Source organism: Myotis nattereri, assembly GCF_964212035.1.
Source record: "Myotis nattereri genome assembly, chromosome: X".
Classification (NCBI taxonomy): domain Eukaryota; kingdom Metazoa; phylum Chordata; class Mammalia; order Chiroptera; family Vespertilionidae; genus Myotis; species Myotis nattereri.
Window position 1 is genome coordinate 93,044,539 of NC_138078.1, and position 21,548 is coordinate 93,066,086.

Here is a 21,548-nt window from a genome sequence, read left to right on the forward strand (position 1 = left end):
CTCTCACTCCTCCACCCCCTCCCCAAAATTCACATCCATCCCAGGTAAAAAATACACTCACCTCATCCCACCATCACCAAAAGACTTTTTTAAATAAAATATATTTTATTTATTTTTTACAGAGAGGAAGGGAGAGGGATAGAGAAGTTAGAAACATCGATAAGAGAGAAACATCGATCAGCTGCCTCCTGCACACTCCCCACTGGGTATGTGCCCGCAACCAAGGTACATGCCCTTGACCAGAATCGAACCTGGGACCCTTGAGTCTGCAGGCCGATGCTCTATCCACTGAGCCAAACAGGCCAGGGCAAAAAGTCTTAATGAATTCTAACCTCAACTCTAAGTCAAATATTTCATCCCAATGTCAACTCAAAAATTCCCAAATCTCATAATCTAAAAGGTATGGGTGAAACTCTGGCTATGATCCATGTGCAGATAAAATTTGTCTCTATTTGTGGAACTGTAAAACCAAAAAAGTTATCTGTTCCAAAATACAATGGTGAAACAAGCATATGATGTACATTCTCATTCTAAAAATAACATATAAAGGATTAAAAGAGTCACTAGTCCCAAGCAAGTTTGAAACCAAGCAGGGTAAATTATGTTAGGATTTAATACTCAATAATTATTCTTTGTGGCATCATGCTTTATTCTCTAGGGGCCCTGCCCTCTCTGAAATCTGCTTCTATATCTGTGTCTTTGTCCTCAGAGTTATTCTTTTCCTTTCGTTTTTTTAAGTCATTTATTCATTAATATGTTGTCAAATTGTTTTTTTATACTATTCTTTGTATTTCTTGAAGTACATCACATGTTAGCAGCCAAGTAGCTCTGTCACCCTGTTTCCTATCTGTAGAATCACAGAAGTCTGACAGCCTTCTTTCATTTTGTCCCTCCTTTGTTGCCCTGAAGGAAAGCTGGCAGCAATTTTGGTTGTATAACATTTTTCTCAAAAAACATGTGGGTCTCCTATGTATGTCCAGGGGATCCATGCCATCAGACAAGAGGCTTCTCCACAGATGTTTCCAGGACAACCTCATTTCTATTCCTGGATTCTGCTGAGAGGATTGACTGGATCCATTAGACACATATCTAATGTCTTCAACAAAAGGTGTTCCGCCAGACTCTTGGCTCTTTTTTCCAAAACACACTTAAAAATATTCTGCAACCTAAATAGACTGAGTATTCTCCAAATTACCAAGTGCTGGTTCCTTTTTACTTAATAGTTCCTTCCTCAATTTTAATTCTTTCATCTTTTACTATAAGCATCAGGAAGAAACCAGGCTCTTTACTGTAAACAGTTATTGAGGTAAGAAGCATCCAAACTTAGAGAAAGTTTATGAGTTTATTTGAGCTAAACAGAGGACATGCCTGGAAAAAAGATTTACTTATGCACCAAGAGGTCACCAGTTTGATTCCTGGTCAGGGCACATGGCCAGGTTGCAGGCTCAATCCCAGCTGGGGTCCAACCCCAGCAGGTCCAGGGGTCCCCAAAGGTGTGGACGGAGTCGGCGAAGAAGGAATGACACGGAGACAGCATTCAGTTGATCAGCAGCCTAGCCAGGATCTCTAGCCAAGTTCTGGTTAGGATCTCCAGCGAAGTTCAGTTCAGGATCTCCAGCCAGGTTCTGTGTCCATGTTCTCTTGCTAGGTTCTCCAGCCAGGTTCTCCAGGTTCTCCAGCCAGGTTCAGTCACCAGGTTCTAGTCAGGTTCTCTTGCCATGTTCTATCCAGGTTCTGTAGCCAGGTTCTGTCTCTAGGTTCTTCAGCCATGTTCTCTCTCTAGGTTCTGTCTCTAGGTTCTGTGGCCAGTTTCTGTCCAGGATCTTTTGCCATGTTCTCTCTCTAGGTTCTGTCTCTAGGTTCTGTGGCCAGTTTCTGTCCAGGATCTTTTGCCATGTTCTCTCCAGGGAAGTTCTTCTGTCTCTAGGTTCTGTGTAGGTTCTGTCTCTAGGTTCTGTGTCCTGTTGTCTTGTTACATCTGTATTTATACCAGTTGATTCCAATCCTATCAATCTCTATTCCAAAGGTTAGGGCATTTCTTATCTCCATTCCAGGGAGTAAAGATTATGTAGCTTAAGCATGATTGTTCGTAGTTAAAGTGATTAATTACCCACCTGGCACTTAGTTAAGGGGTTTTATTCCCTCCCTAACTTCAGGGGAAAATCCCTACCTGGGGAAACAACCTTTCTCAGAGAGGTGACCTTGGTTAAAACACATAGTGCCAAGAAGGTGAGCAAACATATTAAGAACAGTATGCCATATATGCCAGGTCCCTTGAAACAGCAAGGATAGATCGGCTCCTGGCAAATCCCCAGTAGGGGGTATGCAGGAGGCAGCCCATTGATGTTCTTCTCACATTGATGTTTCTATATCACTCTCTCCCTTTCTCTCTAAAATCAATAAAGACATATTTTTTAAAAATATATTTTATTGAATTTTTACAGAGAGGAAGGGAGATAGAGAGTTAGAAACATCGATGAGAGAAAAACATCTATCAGCTGCCTCCTGCACACTCCCTACTGGGTATGTGCCTGCAACCAAGGTACATGCCCTTGACCAGAATCAGACCTGGGACCCTTGAGTCTGCAGGCCGACGCTCTATCCATTGAGCCAAACCGGTTAGGGCAATAAAGGCATATTTTAAAAAGATATAAAGGTAGATAAAAGACCTAAATGTAAGTCATGAAACCATAAAAATCCTAGAAGAAAACATGGGCAGTAAAATCTCAGACATCTCACATAACAGTATTTTTGCAGCTACATCTCCTAGGGCCATGGTCGGCAAACCGCGGCTCGCAAGACACATGCGGCTCTTTGGCCCCTTGAGTGTAGCTCTTCCACAAAATACCACGTGCGAGTGTGCACATACAGTGCGATTGAAACTTCGTGGCCCATGCGCAGAAGTCGGTTTTCAGCCTGGGCGAGTCTATTTTGAAGAAGTATTGTTGATATTTGGCTCTGTTGACTAATGAGTTTGCCGACCACTGTCCTAGGGCAAAAGAAACAAAGGAAAGGTTAAATAAATGCTACTACATCAAACTAAAAAGTTTCTGCACTGCAAAAGAAACCATCAACAAAATGAAAAGGGAACCCACTGGATGGAAGAATGTATTTGTCAATGATATAGCTGGTAAGGGGTTAATTTCCAAAATACATAAACTACTCATACAACTCAACAAAAGGAAGACAATCCAATTAAAAAATGGAAAAATGTCCTAGCCAGTTTGGCACAGTGGATGGAGCGTCGGCCTGCAGACCAAAGGGTCCCGGGTTCAATTCTGGTCAAGGGTACATGCCTGGGTTGTAGTCTCGGTCCAACGTGCAGGAGGCAGCCAATTAATGATTCTCTCTCATCATTGATGTTTCTATCTCTCTCTTCCTCTCCCTCTTGAAATCAATAAAAATATATTTTTAAAAAGTGGGAAAAGCCAAACCGGTTTGGCTCAGTGGATAGAACGTCGGCCTGCGGACTGAGGGGTCCCAGGTTCGATTCCAGTCAAGGGCATGTACCTTGGTTGCGGGCATATCCCCAGTGGGAGGTGTGCAGGAGGCAGCTGGTCGATGTTTCTCTCTCATCGATGTTTCTAACTCTCTATCCCGCTCCCTTCCTCTCTGTAAAAAATCAATAAAATATATTTTTTTTAAAAAAGTGGGAAAAGGACCAGAATAGATACTTCTCCAAAGAGGACATAAAGATGGCCAATAGACATATGAAAAAAAATGCTCAAATTATCAGAGATGCAAATTAAAATGACATTGACGTATCACCTCACACCTGCCACCATAACTACCATCAATAAATCAACAAACAACAAATGCTGGTGAGAATGTAGAGAAAGGGAACCCCAGTGCACTGCTGGTGAGAATGCAGACTGGTGCAACCACTGTGGAAAACAGTTTGGAGTTTTCTCAAAAAAATTAAAAATGCAACTGCTGTTTGACTCAATGATTCCACTTTTGAGAATATATCCTAAGAATACTGAAACACCAATCAGAAAGAATACATACACCACTATGTTCATAGCAGCATTGCTTTCAATATCTAAGATCTAGAAACAGCCCAAGTGCCCATTAGTAAATGAGTGGGTAAAAAAAAGCTGTGGTACATTTACACAATGGAATATTATGCAGCTGTAAAAAAAGAAGGATCTCAGCCTTGTGACAGCATGGATGGACCTGGAGATTATTATGGTAAGTGAAATAAACCAGTCAGAGAAAGACAAATATCAAAAGATCTCACTCATATGTAGAATCTAATGAACAAAATAAACTGACGAACAAAATAAATCCAGAGGCATGGAGGCATGAAACAGACTGACAGATCTCAGAGGGAAGGTGGGGTGGAGGAAACAGGAAGAGATTAACCAAAGAACACATATGCATATATGCATAGCCCTTGCACACAGACAACAATGTCCTAAAGGCCTGGGCTGGGGTGGAGACTGGGTGAAGGGGAGCAAAGGAGTGTGTGTGTGTGGAGGGAAGGGGACATCTGTAATACTGTCAACAATAAAAAAGATATAAAGATAATCACAACCGAATTTGGTTACTAATAGAATATGAGGGACAATGAAGAGGGGACAATGGCTAGGTTCTGAGTTGGCCAATGGGTGGATACTAAGGCAGGAAACAAAGGAAAAATAAGCAGGTCTACGTGAGAATAATTTACATGAGAAAGCGTGAGACAGTATATAGAGAGACTTTTAATCTTTTTGAGGGGTGAGGAATCACAACATCTTTTGAGAATCTGCTAAGAAGTATGTTCTCTCTCCCTACAAAAAAATTGAATCTATTACCACTACCACCCTCACATATACACATAACTTTGAATAACATTTAATGGTTTCCACAGACTTCCACGTTCACAATGCCTAATCTAAGGTTACTCAGGATGGACTGCAGAGAATATTCCTCAGGGCCTTTCATAAATGAGGGAGTACCAGAGTGGTATGGAAGGGCAGATAGTGATCCTGCAGCAAGGCTAGGTTCTTCCTAAGTGCTCTGGAGGCGAGGAGGTTAGGGTGAGGATCCCAGCAGTTTCCACTTCCTAAGCCAGGTGAGAGATAGCAGAAAGGTCTGAGAGAGGCCTCTACCTGGACAAGGTGAAAAAGAAGAGAGCAGGCTGACTGGGGAGGCTCTTCCCCCAGCAATCACTTATCTATGATTCTTGGAATACCCCACCACCAGGTGTAGAAGATGCCCACCTGATTTCTAGTATGAGGACAGACCCCTGCCCCCACCATGTATCTGGGAAGTGAATCACTAGGTGGGAATTTGGAAAAGAAATGGAGGGAACCCAAAGATTTGCTCAGGTCAATACCTTGGTCACCTCTCCATCCATATAATAGGAGTAAGTAACAGTGAGGAGTATGAATGTAAGGAATGAGAGGCTCTGGAACATGCATGTCAAACACAAAGGCTAACAAGAGCCAAATAAACAAGGTTTAAATTTATGTGGGCCGCAAAAAAACAAAAGCTTCAATTTTCATAGAAACGTAGGTTTATTTCCATCGAGACATGCTGAATACAAAGGGCTGAAATAAATGAGTCATCGTTAACATAAAATAATAGAACATTTTAATAAAAATTTATCTTTTTTTCTTGAACATTAACTTACCAGACACTGAATAATTGCACAAATTAATAAGCATAACACAAATAAACCTATTTTTCTTGTGCTCCAAAAATGAAATATTTCCTGTTGCGCACACCAAACAAGTCAGTACAAGACTAATGACATGGCAATCGGCTGCTAAAATATTCGCTGCTAGTATTAGTGGAGAGAAATTGTGCACCCGTTCGTAAGGCGAGTAAGGGAAATGAATGCAATATGATTATAGTAATCAGTCATTAACGAACGTTGTAGTTCATTATTAATAATCATGTATAACAGGATATTGTAAAAATTAAGTTACAAAATTTTTATTAAAACGTTTCTTACATACCGTTATATTGGCTGGGCCACATGCTGCCCAAGGGCGGCAGTTTGACATGCTTGCTCTGGAATGTGGCAGCGGGAAGACCAGCCCCTTCCCAGTCTATCAAAAAAGAAATGATCTGACTATCTTCATCGCTCACCCTGCCTCAAAACCATCATTAGTATTAGCCACTAAACTTTAGCAGATGATTTCAGTTTTCAGCAAATGCTTTTTCATATTTAATGAATGTTTATTATGATAGAATAAGATATATAAGTTTATTAATAAAACTTGAAATTTGACCCAGAAGGGAGGAAAAAGTAGATTATTTACATTAAATGGCCATGATCTGACAACTGGACTTCTTCCCGAAGATCTACTTCACAGATCATTTTCAAAATACCAATTGTGTTTAGGAACACCGGCCCCCCCTCCTTTCTGTAAAATTTTTAAACAAGCTAGAATGTTCCAAAAATGAAGTTGTATGGAGCCCAAAGAAAATGTTTTCTGTGTGGTGCAGAACATAAACAATGATACTTCCCCAGGTTGAAGCGTGACTTTTAAAAATGAAATTTCATACTTTTCAGTTTTTTGGACCATACTGATTTTTGAAAAGGAAATAATAAAGAGAAATGGTTAGGAAGCAGATATATAGCCAGGGAGAAGAAGAGAGAAAGCAGAAAAGGCCAAAGCCAATGCCAAGGCTGTGCTGTTGTTGGGGATGGGGGAGGTGCAGACCCTCCCTGGTAACCAGGGAACAACCCCCAATCGTAGGGTGGGCCCTCAGATTGGAGAGGACCAGGCTGAGTGACAGGAAGGTACACGCTGGGCCCAGCAGAGACTTGGAGAGATTGGTTGCGCAGTTGGGGGCGGGTCTGGTCAAACACCTCTCTGGCCAGTGGGAGCAGGGCGGGAGGGGGGGGGCGTTGGACGGGGAGACAGAGGTGGGACAGGGAGGTGGTGGGAGGGGACGGGCGGGGGCTCCTGAGCTCCTTGGTGACGCGAGGCCCTCACGTGACCGGGAGCTGCAGCCTTCGGTGCAGTCGTCACTCCCTTCTGGGTGCCAGCGCCCCGCTGTCCTGCGCGCGGCGGGCTGGCACCGGCCCAGGGCAAGCGGAGCAGGTAAGGGCCCGGGACGCGCGGGGCCCAGGGCGGCGGCCGCCCGCCAACCCCGGAGGCCGGCGCAGGGCATCAGCGCCCGGTCCCCGCCGGCTTTCTGCGCCCCGGCTTTCCCGGGAACTTCCACGGCGACCCCGTGGGGTGGGGGTGCTGGGGCGGCGGGGATCCAGGGAGGGCAGCAGAGCAACTCGGCGATGGAAGTCACCGCCGAGTTCCTGTAGGAAAATGGTGAAGCCGCTACGGGGAGACGGGGGGAGATGTGAAGCGGGGGTGGGGGAGGGACCTGGCGGCAGCGAGTAGGTGAGTAGCGTTTGCCAACAGTCCCTGCTCCCTCTACCCCGGCCCTCTGCAGATCTGTGGGTCTGTGGGTCTCTGTCAAGTATCCAGCGGCGCACCCGCGGCGAGAATCAAGAAAAGGGGAGACATCAAGGATAGGCCCAGGTGGGTGAAAGGTATAGTGCTGCGGGGTGGATGCAGAGACCAGTCTGAGACACCGCCCCCCCTCCCCCTTCCACCACCAAGTCCTCCATCCCTGGTCCCCTGGCCTCCACTTTGGTGCCTGAAGAGGCCTAGGGATGAATGTATAGGAGAAATGGTGGGTTTGGGGCGAGGAAGGGGAGAGAAGTGAGAGGGAAGTGGGAGAGCTGGGACTGGAGGCCCACTAGAGGGTGTAGGGAGCTTCTCAGGTGGGAAACAAGAGTTTTAAAAAATAACCTTTCCTATCCAGGACTCTGAAAGATGAGTAGTAAGATGTCTGTCCTCGGTGCTGCTCTGTACACCAAAAATTGAATTCCCTCCCCTTTTATCTTCTAGGAGTAATGGTGTCCAAAGAGGAACAAGTGGTTAAAAATCTCAACATGGAAAATGCCAACCAGGAAAACGAAATAAAGGATGAAAAGGAGCAAGATGCTAATAAAGGAGAGCCTGGTGAATATTGTGTGCCACGAGGAAATCGTAGACGGTTCCGTGTTAGGCAGCCCATCCTGCAGTACAGATGGGACGGGGGTCAGAGGCTTGGGGAGCCACCGGCAAGGATGAGACAGGAGAATAGGGAAAGAGTTGGGGAGGAGATGAGGCAGCTGATGGAAAAGCTGAGGGGAAAGCAGTTAAGTCATAGTCTGCGGGCAGTTAGCACGGACCCCCCTCACCATGACCATCACGATGAGTTTTGCCTTATGCCTTGAATCCTGATGTTTTCCCTGAAGTTAATAGGGATACATCTGCTTTCTAAAGACACATGTTTGTAATGTACCTTTGTTGTAAATCTTTTGATGGCACTTGTTTCTGGTGGATCTTTACCAGCTTCTAGTTCAATGTGGTGCTTTTGTCCCAGCCTATGAGATTTTTTTACCAGGAAAATTTCACCTATTGCATGGAAAGATGCTTATGATATATTCTGAAGTTAATAAAGCAGTTTTAAAAAGTAATCTCTGTATTCTTTTCACTTCATATCTTATATTAATTTAATACATGAAGAGAAAATGCTGAAATTAAATATATCAAGTGACTAATACAGGAACTCATTTTTGTGAGATGGGTTGATATGTTTTACTTTATATTATCTGCAGTTTGAGAAGAAATAGAAACTATTGTTTAAAATATGCTTTTAATGATTTTAGAGATACATGAAGGGAGAGGGAGAGATAGAAACATTGATGTGAGAGAGAGAAACTTTAAATGTTTGCCTCCTGTATGCAACCTCACTAGGGATTGCACCCACAACCTGTGTGTGTGCCCTAACTGTGAATCTAACCAGCAACCTTTCAGTGCATGGGATGATGCTCAACCAATTGAGCCACACCAGCCAGGGTGGAAACTATTTTTTAATGATCTTATGAAAGTAGGAGGATCAGTTAGTAAATACTTGGTTATGAAATTTGGATACTTTAGCTCAGGGGTGGGGAACCTTTTTCTGCCAAAGGCCATTTGGATATTTATAAAATCATTTGAGGGCCATACAAAATTATCAACTTAAAAATTAGCCTGCTACATTTGGTCATATATTTAATTAACTCACCCCTAATGCCTTGGCAGGGCCAGACCAAGTGATTTTGTGGGCCTTTAGCCAGATGAATAGACCCGGGACTTCCTTATATATTCGAGTCTATATTTGCTTCACATGGCTGCTTTCACTGTGTCCCATAGATTTTGGATTGTTGTGTTTTCATTGTCATTTGTTTCCAGGATGCTTTTTATTTCTTCTTTGATCTCTTTGGTAACCCAATCATTATTTAATAACATGCTATTTAGCCTCCAAGTGTTTGAATTTTTTTATTGTTTTTATTGTAGTTTATTTCTAATACTAGAGGCCCGGTGCACAAAAATTTGTGACCTGGGGGAGTGGGGGGTCCCTCAGCCCAGCCTGTGCCCATTTGCAGTCCAGGACCCCTTGGGGGATGTCCATCTGTTGACTTAGGCCCACTCCCCGAGGAATCAGGGCTAAGCTTGCAGTCAGATATCCTTCTGGCAGCCAGGGAGTCCTTGGGGGATGTCCAACTAAAGGCTTAGGCCCCCAAGGGATCGGGCCTAAACTGTTAGTTGGACATTCTTAGTGCTGCCATGGAGGTGGGAGAGGCTCCTGCTACCACCTCTGCACTGGCCAGCCATGAGCCAGCTTCTGGCTGAATGGCACTCCCCATATGGAAGTGCACTGACCACCAGGGGGCAGCTCCTGCATTGAGAGTCTGCCCCCTGGTGGGCAGTGCGCATCATAGCAACTGGCCATTCTGCCGTTCAGTCAATTTGCATATTAGCCTTTTATTATTATTATATACGACTAGGGGCCCAGTGCACGAAATTTGTGCACTGGGTGTGTGTGTGTGTGGGGGGGAGTGTCCCTCAGCCGAGCCTGCCCCCTCTCACATACTGGGAGCCCTCAGGCGTTGACCCCCATCACCCTCCAATCGCAGGATCGGCCCCTTGCCCAGGCCTGACGCCTCTGTCAGAGGCGTAGACCCCCATCACCCTCCGATCGCCTGATCGGCCCCTTACCCAGGCCTGACGCCTCCGCCAGAGGTGTCAGGCTTGGACAGGGGACCCCCATCTCCCCCGATCACTGGCTCTGACCCCCGCCCAAGCCTGAGGCCTCTGGCCCAGGAATCATGAGTGGGCAGGGGACCCCCATCTCCCTCTGATCGCTTGCTCCACCCCCCGCCCAAGCCTGACGCCTCTGACCCAGGCTTCAGGCCTGGGCAAGGGGACCATCATATCCCCCCAATCCCTGGCTCCGACCCCCCAGCTCCCCGCGGTTGCAGGCTCCGCCCCTGCCCAGGCCTAACGCCTCTGGCCTGGGCGTCCGGCCCGGGCAGCAGGGACCCGCAGCAGCAGCGGCCCTGCGATCATGGGCTCCGCTTTAGGCCCAGGCAAGGGACCCCTAGCTCCTGGGACTGCCAGCTTCGAACGTGCCCAGCTCCCATCGCTGGCTCCACCCCTACTTCCTGCTATCACTGGCCAGGGCTGCAAAGGCTCCTGATTCTCCGATCATGGCTGGGGGGCAGGGCAAAGGTGGCCCCAGGGCCGCCTTTGCCCTGCCCCCCAGCTCTTAGCTTCCCCCTGGGTTTCCGATCACTGTCAGTGTCAGGGGGCTTCTTCCTGCTTTCCCTTTCGCCTCCCTGCATTGTGACTACATATGCAAATTAACCGCCATCTTGTTGGCAGTTAACTGCCAATCTTAGTTGGCAGTTAATTTGCATATAGCCCTGATTAGCCAATGGAAACGGTAGCGCCGTATGCCAATTACCATTTTTCTCTTTTATTAGTGTAGATGTCCCAATTTCCCCCCTTTTGCCCCCTCTACCCAGCTCTTGCCCCCCACTTCTCTCTGGCCATCACCATACTGTTGTCTGTGTCCATGGGTTGTGCATATATTTTTTTGGCTAATCCCTTCTTTAAATTCACTTCTTTAAATTTTTATTTTCAGATAAGTGCTTACAACTGCACTATTATATATTTTCTATTATATCATTTAGAATTAAGATATTTTTTAATTGAACCCTCATAAATTTTAGCACAATTTAATAAATTATGCTAGAAGCAATTAGGAGATTTTTTTATGTAGTGCAGATACATTTCAATTAATATTTTATTAGTTTTTAATTTTTTAATATTTTAATTTGAAATAATTTCATACATGTAAAAAAACTATAAAATACTACAGCATATTGTATGTACCCTTCACCCAATTTCTTAGGTGTTAATTTAAACATAAACGTTATACAACTAACAAAATTTGGAATATATTTTTCTTATAATCTCTTTAATGTTACTTAATCCATTTACTTTGTTTTTGTTAATCTTCACCCAAGGATATTTTTCCATTGAATTTTAGAGAGAGTGAAGGGAAAGGGAGAGACACATTGATTGGTTGCCTCCTGCACATGCTCTGATAGGGACTGGGGATCAAGCCAGCAACTGAGGTACATGCCCTTGACTGGAATCGAACCTGGGACCCTTCAGTCCACGGGCCAATGCTCTATCCACTAAGCAAAACAGGCTGCAGCTTAATTCATTTACTTTTAATCTATATGTGTCTTTATATTTAAAGTGGGTTTTGTTTTTGATTCATCCTCAAAATATGTCTTTTAATTGGTGCATTTATGCCACTGACTTTCAGAGTGCTTACTGGTAGAGTTACTGCCATATCAGGCGGCTTCTGGGGTTGCACACGGGGGCCTGGATGGTGGCTCGCACTGGTGGCTCGTGCTGTCCCGCCTTGCCTGCAGTATGCAAATTAGCTGCCATCTTTGTTGGTGGTTAATTTGCATATTGTGCTGATTAGCCAATGGAAGGTGTAGTGAAGGTACAGTCAATTACCATACTTGTCTATTATTAGATAGGATTACGCCATTGTGATCTGAGAAGATGCTTGATATGATTTCAATCTTCTTGAATTTGGAGAGACTGCCTGTGTCCTAATATGTGGGCTATCTTTGAATATGTCTCGTGTGCACTTGAGAAGAATGTATAGGTATTCTGTAGCTTTTGGGTGAAGTGTTCTAAAGATGTCGCTTGATTAAATCCATCTGATCTAGTGAGTCATTTAGGATTGCTGTTCCGGTGCTGATTGTTTATCTAGAGGATTTATCCAGTGTTGTCAATGGGGTGTAGGTGTTAAAGGCCCCTACTATGATTGTATTTTTGTTGATCTCTCTCTTGATATCTTCCAGAATTTTTTAATGTATTTGGGTGCTCCTACATTGGGTGCATATATGCTTACCAAAGTTATATCCTCTTGTTGTATCGATCCCTTTAGTATTATGAAGTGGCCTTCCTTATCTCTTGTTATGGCCTTCACATTGAGGTCTATTTTGTCAGATATAAGTATTGCTACCCCAGCTTTTTTTTTCATTTCCATTTACCTGAAAAATATTTTTCCTTCCCTTCACCATCAGTCTGTGTGAGTCCTTTTTTCTAGGTGGGTCTCTTATAGACAGCATATGTATGGGTCATGATTTCTTATCCATTCAGCCACAATATGTCTTTTGATTGGAGCATTTAGTCCATTTACATTTAAGGCTATTATTGATAGATACTTGTTTGTAGCCATCTTTATTCTTTATGTCTGTGTTACTTCTTCCCTTTCTATTTTTTTCTTTTTACAACAGTCCCTTTAGCATTTCTTGCATTGCTGGCTTCATAGTGATAAACTCCCTTAGCCTTTTTTTGTCTGTGAAGCTCCTGATTTCCCCTTAATTTTTTGAATGATAGCCTTGCTGGATAGAGTATTCTTGGATTCAGTCCTTTGCTTTGCATCACTTTGTCTACTTCATTCCATTCCCTTCTGGTCTGATGTTTTTCTGTTGAGAAATAATTTGATAATTTAATGGGCAATCCTTTGTAGGTAACTCTCTGTCTCTCTCTTGCAGCCTTTAAGATTCTCTCTTTGTCGTTAATATTTGCCAATTACGACATGTCTTGGTGGGGATCTTTTTGAGTTCACCTTGTTTGGGACTCTGTTTGTGTGACTTTTTTCTTCCCCAAATCAGGGAAGTTTTCTGTCATTTCTTCAAATAAGTTTTCTAATCCTTGCTCCTCATTTTATTCTTCTGGCATCCCTATTATACGTATGTTACTTTGTTTCATGTTGTTCCAAAGCTCCCTTAGGCTCTGCTGCTTCCTAATTTTTTTCTGCAATAGTTCAGATTGGGTGTGTTTTTCTGCCATATCTTCTAACTCACTAATTCTGTCCTCCGCTTCTTCTAGTCTACTGTGCAAACCTTCCATCGTGTTTTTTATTGTAGCTATATTATTTTTTATTTTCCCTTGATTCTTACATAAGTTGTTGATTTTCTCATCCAGCCAGTTTATGAATTGTATTACCGTTATTCTGAATTCTTTTTCTGATATATTGCATGCTTTTATTTCATTTAGTTCCTTTTCTGGTGATTCCTCATTTTTCTGGAGATTCCTTGGGTTGTTTCGTTGTCTCCTCACTTTTGCTGTCTCTTTCATGCCCTGGGCACCCTGCTTGGGGGTTGAGAGATTGAAGACCCTATCCGGGCAATGGTCAGGAAATCGTTAGCCCAGAGCAGCTGTGGGCAAACTACGGCCCGCGGGCCGGATCCGGCCCGTTTGAAATGAATAAAACTAAAAAAAAAAAAAGACCGTACCCTTTTATGTAATGATGTTTACTTTGAATTTGTTAGTTCACACAAACACTCCATCCATGCTTTTGTTCCAGTCCTCCGGTCCAGTTTAAGAACCCATTGTGGCCCTCGAGTCAAAAAGTTTGCCCACCCCTGACCCAGAGGCTGCATCTGCCTTGAGTCTCACACCTTTATTGTCTCTGCTCTGAGTTGTATCTCCTTTTCCCTCTGATCTGGTCCCTCAGTTGGCTGCTTCAGATGCTCGGGGTGGTGGGAGTGTGTGCACAGTTCCTCTGATGTGTGACTCCCTGTGAGGGCCCAGAGTCCTCTGACATGCAGTTTGCTGTGCGGCCCAGCACCTGTGGCATTGTAGCACCCTAGGTCTCTCTGGCAGCACACTTGCAGCGAGGTCCTGTGGACCCAGGCTGGGCACACCAGCTTGCTCTGGGTCATCCTGGCAGTGCTTTCCTATGGCCCGGATTGAGGTGTGTGCTGGGTCGCTCCGGGTAGCCCCTGCAGGACTCTCCCAGGGGCCAGGGAGGAGCGGGTGTAGGTTGCTCTGGGTCACACAGTCCCTGCTTTCTTATAGCTTGGAGTGAGACATGCACAAGGTTGCTCCAGTTCGCCCCTCCTTAGTGTGGCACAGAGGCGGGTTGCCCTGGTTCACTCAGTCCGAGCTCCCCTGTGGCCTGAGTTGGGTGTGCTTGCTGGGTTACTCCAGGTTTCTCCAGCAGCAAGTCCCTGGGCTTGGCGTAGAGTGGGCATGGGTTGCTCTGGGTCACACAATCCCTGCTTTCTTGTAGCCCAGAGTGAGATGTGCGCTGGTTTGCTCCAGTTCACCCCTCTTCAGTTTGGAGGACAGGCAAACTGGTGCAACCTATTGTGCATCTCACTCAGTTGATGCTCCTTTGTCACTCAGTTGGTGCTCCTCTGTCACCCAGAATGAGGAGAGTACTCCCCTGTCCCCCAGAGTTAGGTGCACATTGGTTTGCTCTGGATGGCCCCAGCAGGGCTGTCCCAGGAGCCAGGGTGGAGCAGGCATGGGCTGCTCTAGGTTGCACAGTCCCCTGTGGCATGCTCTGGATTGCTCCGGGTTGCCCTGGCAGCAGGTCATGGTGCTGGGGGCAGAGCGGGTGCTAGGTGGCTTTGGGTCAGGCTAGCAGAAGTTTTGGGGTCCAGGGTGGGGTTGGGGCACAGGGTTCCCCCTGGCTTGCACTCACTGCAGGGTCTTGGAGCCAGATCCTAAGACTCTGGGTCCCAGCAGGCTGGTGAGGAGGCCTGGTGTGGGAGCTCACTCTGGCAATGCATGCTCCCTGCAGATGTCTGGGAGCCTACTGGGAGGTACTGCACCACTCACTGCCAGGGCACGGTAATGGTTCCACGTGGATTATGGCTGGCAAGTGGCGTTCTCTAGGCATCCTCTGCCCTTCCTTATTGAAAACTAGAGGCTTGGTGCACGGATTCATGCACATTGAAAGGAAATTAATTAGAAGAAATATTTTAAAGGCTGGGGAGGGACCGCAGGAGATTGGCTGGTGGGGGAAGGACTGCAGGAGGGCTCCAGGGTGTGTCCAGCCTGTCTTGCCCAGTCCCAATGAGAGGATTAACTTGAAATGCAGGCAGATAGGGCACGGGTCCAGTGGAAAACAAAGGTAGGTGAAACATAGGCAGGGGCAGATATGGCAGTTTGAGCCAGCCTAACCACAGGAACCAACCAAACAGAAATAATAAAATGTTTTTGGACTCAAAGCGGGAGGCATGGGAAACCAAGGGAGGGACTGCAGTAAACAAGATGTAAAAACACATGGAAACAGAAAAAGTTCAGCATAAGAACAGAGAAAGAACACATAGAGACAGGGAAAGTTTAGGTCAGTTGCTGGGCAAAAACAATTGAGGGAATCAATCAGGTGATGACACAGGTAGACATAGAGCAACAGGCAGCCCACTACTGGGTCCCCCTCCCCTTGTGGGGAGTCTGAATCTGCTTGTAATAAATTTTCCACACTTTGCTTAAATCTTCTGGTCTGCGTAGCTCATTCTTTAGGATTGTGAGACACGGACCCAGGAAAACACCTTGGCTCACCATTCCGGTTATCACCAATCAGGGCCAATTGGCCGGAGAGGGACTGCAGGAGGGCTCCAGGGCATGTCCAGCCCATCTCACCCAGTCCTGTCAGTCGGACCCCAGCAGTAAGCTAATCTACCAGAGCGTCTGCCCCCTGGTGGTCAGTGCGCATGATAGTGACTGGTCAAACAGTCAAAGGAGCAGTGGGATACTTAGCATATTAGGTTTTTATTATATAGGATTGTCTCCTCAGGTGTGTCTAATTTGTTAATTCAGTGTGGATGTTCTCCAATATAGTTGCTTTTCTGGCCTGGCCCTAGGACAGTGATGGCGAACCTCTGACACGTGTGTCAGAGGTGACACGCGAACTCAATTTTTTGGTTGATTTTTCTTTGTTAAATGGCATTTAAATATATAAAATAAATATCAAAAATATAAGTCTTTGTTTTACTATGGTTGCAAATATCAAAACATTTCTATATGTGACACGGCACCAGAGTTAAGTTAGGGTTTTTCAAAATGCTGATATGCCGAGCTCAAAAGGTTCGCCATCACTGCCCTAGGAGGAGGTGCACAACACTGCTGCCTATTTGGCCACCATTTTTCCTTTTTTCCAGAATACTTTCTTTAAGAAAATATTACCATCCGGCTGGTGTGGCTCAGTGGTTGAGCATTGACCTATGAACCAAGAGGTCATGGTTTAATTGCTAGTCAGAGCACATGCCCAGGCTGTGGGCTTGATCCCCAGTGAGGGGCGAGCAGGAGGCAACCTGACCAATGATTCTCACTCACCATTGATGTTTTTATCTCTCTCTTTCCTGCTCCCTTCCTCTCTGAAATAAAAAAAATCTATTTTTTAAAAATAAAAAATAAAAACTGAACAGAATAGAGATTCTTTTAAAAAAAGAAAATATTACCAAGCTTGGGACTGGATATGTTACATTAACTGTTACATATTTTAAAGCACCGATAATTTTCACAATCACCATTGTTTTATGACTTGTGTTATCATATAAAATGTTTCAGTTTGAAATAAATACAACAAAAAATCTTTAATGACCATGAAAAAAACAGTAACAAAACTTTCAGCATTAGAACAATTCAATCTATCACATAAGGGCTACTAGGTTGGTGAACAATAGTTTCTTGTATAAGGAATGCTCTACTTATAAGCTATTTATGATTCTAGTCAATTCTCATATTTTTTCCTGAGTTATTAAAGTTATCCTTCAAGTGTGTATTTGTACAGTGAAAATTAATAGGGAATTTTATCAAATTTGTTAAATTGCTACATTATGCATGTCTGTATTTTTACATTTTTAACCCAATTGTTTATAAATGAAGACATAAAAGAGCAGAAGTTAAATTGCACTAGAAATTAAAGATAAGTAAGTTAAGAGTTTAATAAGATGATTTCTTTTTAACTGATCAAAGAGTATCTCAGACCTTGCCTGATCTTCAGAATTGCCTGAGGCACTACTGAAAAATACAAGTTTCTGGACTCCTGCACTGATCTAATGAATTAGCACCTAGAAGATATGGGCCTAGGATTCTGTGTGTTTGACACACACCTTGGATGACTGCTAATGTAAGGGCAGATTTGAGAAACCCTTGGCCAAACAGGATTGATAAAATACTGAAACATTTGTTGGCCTAGAGATGGAAAGAGCTAGGAATAAGAATATCCATTCATTCCAGCACTGTACAAAGGGGAAAAAATTATGAAAAATAAAAAGAATAACAATAATATAAACAAACATTTTTAAGACTCTGCATTTCCATCAATAGAACAACAAAAAGTGGATTGTGACACGTTTATACAATGGAACACTATATTTCAGTTAAACTGAAAATCAATATGGATGAATACCAAGGCATAACATGTAAGGAAAGTATGTTTCAAAACCATTCATTGACAGAACCTAGACACAGAACCTACACAGAACCTAGAGACAGAAGAACTTCGCTGGAGAGAACATGGCAAAAGATCCTTGACAGAACCTGGTTACAGAACTTGGCTAGAGAACCTAGACAGAACATGGCAAAAGAACCTGGACAGAAACTGGCTACAGAACCTAGAGACAGAACCTAGCGAGAGAACCTGGCTGAAGAACCTAGAGACAGAACCTGGCTACAGAATCTGGATAGAACATGGCAAGAGAACCTGACTAGAACCTGGTGACTGAACCTGGCTGGAGAACCTGGCTGGAGAACCTAGCGAGGGAACATGGCTACAGAACCTGGCTGGAGAACCTGGAGAACCTAGCAAGAGAACATGGACACAGAACCTGGCTGGAGATCCTAACCAGAACTTTGCTGGAGATCCTGACCAGAACTTGGCTAGAGATGCTGGCTAGGCTGTTGATCAACTGAACGCTGTCTCTGTGTCATTCCTTCTTCGCCGACTCCATCCACACCTTTGGGGACCCCTGGACCTGCTGGGGTCGGACCCCAGCATCTCTAGAAAGTAAAATTCATTCCAGTTTCATCTTTGTGCACCACCTTCCCCAATCACTAACCAGTGCATTGCACATAGGTTTTCAGTAAGTATTTGTCAAATAAATAAATCCAGAAGAAAAAAAAAGAAAAACAATATAGAATAGTGGAGAAACTGCTGAAATAGGAATCAGAAATTAACATTTTCTCTACCCTTCTCTACTATCTCAAATACTCTCTGGGCAGCATTTTCCTATTTGTAAAATGAAGAGGCAAAATAGCTCATTTCCAACCTTTCGACTTGGAAATGCTTTGATTTGAAATAATCATATGATTGTGGACTAGGACTTGGAACTCTGTTATGTAACTTGTTAAAAAACATTCTTTGGTGAGTAAAAAAAAAACACAAAAAAAACCCATTCATTACCTACAGTACCATTCTCAACAGTTCTTAAGTCTCAAAAAGTAATTCTGTATGTTCTTTATAGACAATAAAAATATCTAGTAAAAGAATAAAAACATTGAGCACATCAGCCTTAAAGTGTGACTGCCTCTGGGAAGAGAGTGGAGTGAAAGAAAAGTGAGATGAATGCAGGTATAACTGTAATGTAATTTTTAAAAATCTATAGCACAGATGATGAAATAGCAATATGTTATAAATTGGTTGATAAGCATACTGATGACTATTATGTTCTCTATATTTTTGTAGTTTTAGGTATTTAGAAATGATTTATTATGCTTTATGTTTATTAGAGCATGATAAATCAGATATTATGATATATTCACACCAATAAAAATACATAATGTCATGTGTTTTATGGAAGACAATATTTGCATTGTGTTATTGGTGAAATATCCTATATAATAAAAGGGCAATATGCAAATTGACTGAATGGCAGAACTACCAGTCACTATGATGTGCACTGACCACCAGGGTGCAGATGCTCAACACAGGAGCTGCCCCCTGGTGGTCAGTGTGCTCCCACAGGGGGAGTGCTGCTTGACCAGAAGCTGGCTGATGGCTGATGAGCACAGTGGAGGTGGCAGGAGACTCTCCCACCTCTGTGGCAGTGCTAAGGACATCCCCCTTGGGCTTCTGGACTGCAAAAGGGCGCAGGCTGGGATGAGGCCCCCCGACGGCCCCTCTCTCTCGTGCATGAATGTCATGCACTGGGCCTCTAGTTGATAATAAAGCTTGAAAAGTTAAAAATCTATCAACTAGGGATTGATTCAATAAATTATGTTATAACGTCAACAGATGTGTTTTCAGAAATTTCAAAGAATGAATATTTGTAGAACCAAGTTTCAGTATCAGAATAGCATAAGATGTCCCTCCTTTCAGTTCCACTTTTAAAACAGATAGTTAGGCACCCATCTACTAACAAAAGTGCACCTGTGGGAGTTGTGGGCTTCAACCCCATACATCGAGGGAACCAGGAAGAGTGTTGCCCACGTGTGCATATGGTAATAGGCAACCGACCTCTGTACAGGCTTTGGAATCAGCCTATGAACCTGCTCTAATCCCTCTTAGCCACTGTTTGGGGAAAATGTGGAGAGTGCTAACTCAGGCAGTGACCCACAGATGTGAGAGACTATAAAAATCTAGAATTCCTGAGGTGGAGATTCCACCTAGACAAAAAATGTGTGTGTGTGTGTGTGTGTGTGTGTGTGTGTGTGTGTGTGTTTGGATGCATTGAAGAGGGTAAGAAAAACTTTGCCACTGCTGCCCATCCCTCAAGGCAAAATAGCATGTGGCTGAATTAGCTGGAAGTGACCCCTCCCATGGGGGAAACTGAGATTAGCAATTGAGTGCCTGGTTATCCCAGCTTTGCTGAATGCTGCTGAAGAAACTTGTTTCTCTCCAGCAGCACCCAGTGTACTGAGGCAGGAACTCCATGATTGGTTGAGGGGAGTGGGCATGATATTGGGAAAGAGGCAGGCATTAAAGAGATTTGGTACTTGCTAACTGCACACCAGGCTTCAGCAAAAAGCCCACAAGCCTCTGGGAGAACTTCACTGGAGGATTCCCACACTGATCCCACAGACACTCCCAAGGCCATGAACACTAAACTCATCTCTCCCCCACTCTGCAGCCAACTTCTAGTGTGCACTCCCAAGTGCCACAGTGAGATTGAGCTCCAGTAAACATAGCACTTTCAGATAAACAGACCAGGGTTTCTGGGAGGGAAAAAAACACAAACTTAAGCCATAGTGCCATCTTCTGGAAAACCAAAGAGAGGTTTCCAGCAACCCGTCTGGTAAGCTGTTAAGAACCAGAGAAGACATAAAAGTTTAAAAAATCTGCCACAAGAGTAGCAAGAAGTGTGGAGCAGGTATATACATACAAGATCAGAGAAAACCCCAGATATAAGAAGATCCAAAAAAAGCAACTCCCACATGAAGGTAGCTAATAAAGTTTGTAAAAGGTGACTGCTGCTTCACATGTGAACACAGCAATGCAAAACACCAAGGAAACATGCCTTCACCCACAGACAAAATTTTCCAATAACCAAAGTCAATTACAGAGAATTTTTGTGATTTAGTTGATAAATAATTCAAAATATCTGTTTTGAGGAAAGTCAAAGAGCTACCAAACACACACACACACACACACACACACACACACGCTCGCACACGCACAAGCACACACACACAGAAAGACAATTCAACAAAATCAGGAAAATAATACATAATTTATAAAGAAGTAGAAATTACAAGAAAGAACCAAACAGAAATTCTGGAACTGAAGAATTCAGTGAATGAAATGGGGAAAAATGCAATAGAACACCTCTTCAGCCAAGTAGACCAAATGTAAGATATAAAAAGTGATCTAAAAGATAGAAAACTTGAAATAACCAAAATACAGGAGAACCAAAAAAGCATGAAAAAGAGCAAAGAGAGCTATGTGACCTATGGAACTCCATAAAATGTACAAACATTAAAATAATTGAGATTCCAATAGGGAAAAATGGTAGTGTGGCAGAAAGCTTATTTAAAGAAATAATAAATGAGAACTTCCCAAACCTGGGAAGAAACATGAACATCCAAGTTCATGAAGCTAATAGATCACACTAGACTCAATGCAAAAATATCTTCTCCAAAATACATTAAATGAAACTGTAAAGATGAAACTGTAAAAATTAAAGATAAAAAGAAAATCCTAAAAGCAAAGAAACAGATTTAACCTACAAAGCACCCTCAAAAAGCTACCAGCAAATTTATCAACAGAAACCCTACAGGCCAGGAGAGAGTGAAATGACATATTTTGTGTGTTAGTCAAGAATACTCTATCTGGAAAAGTTATCCTTCCACTATAAATAAAGAAGGAATGAATTCTTTCCCAAACAAAAGCTAAGGGTTTTCATCACCACTACATCTGCCTCACAGTAAATACTGAAATGAGTTCTTCAGGCTGAAATGACACGA

At 43.7% G+C, this 21,548-nt stretch overlaps 1 protein-coding gene across 2 annotated transcripts; it reads left to right on the top strand.

Moving 5' to 3' along the window:
* Positions 1–6,870: 6,870 nt before the first annotated feature.
* On the top strand, positions 6,871–9,292 carry LOC308536078 (protein BEX2-like). Of its 2 annotated transcripts, XM_081115122.1 has the most exons (3): positions 6,999–7,040; positions 7,390–7,478; positions 7,851–9,292. In XM_081115122.1, the coding sequence occupies exon 3, from the start codon at positions 7,856–7,858 to the stop codon at positions 8,219–8,221; it is 366 nt and encodes a 121-aa protein (XP_080971248.1). In that variant the 5' UTR covers positions 6,999–7,040; positions 7,390–7,478; positions 7,851–7,855; the 3' UTR covers positions 8,222–9,292. The 2 variants fall into 2 exon arrangements, with proteins under 2 accessions (XP_080971249.1, XP_080971248.1); XM_081115123.1 differs by lacking the exon at positions 7,390–7,478 and having other exon boundaries at positions 6,871–7,040; positions 7,851–8,455.
* The last annotated feature ends 12,256 nt before the right edge of the window (positions 9,293–21,548 follow it).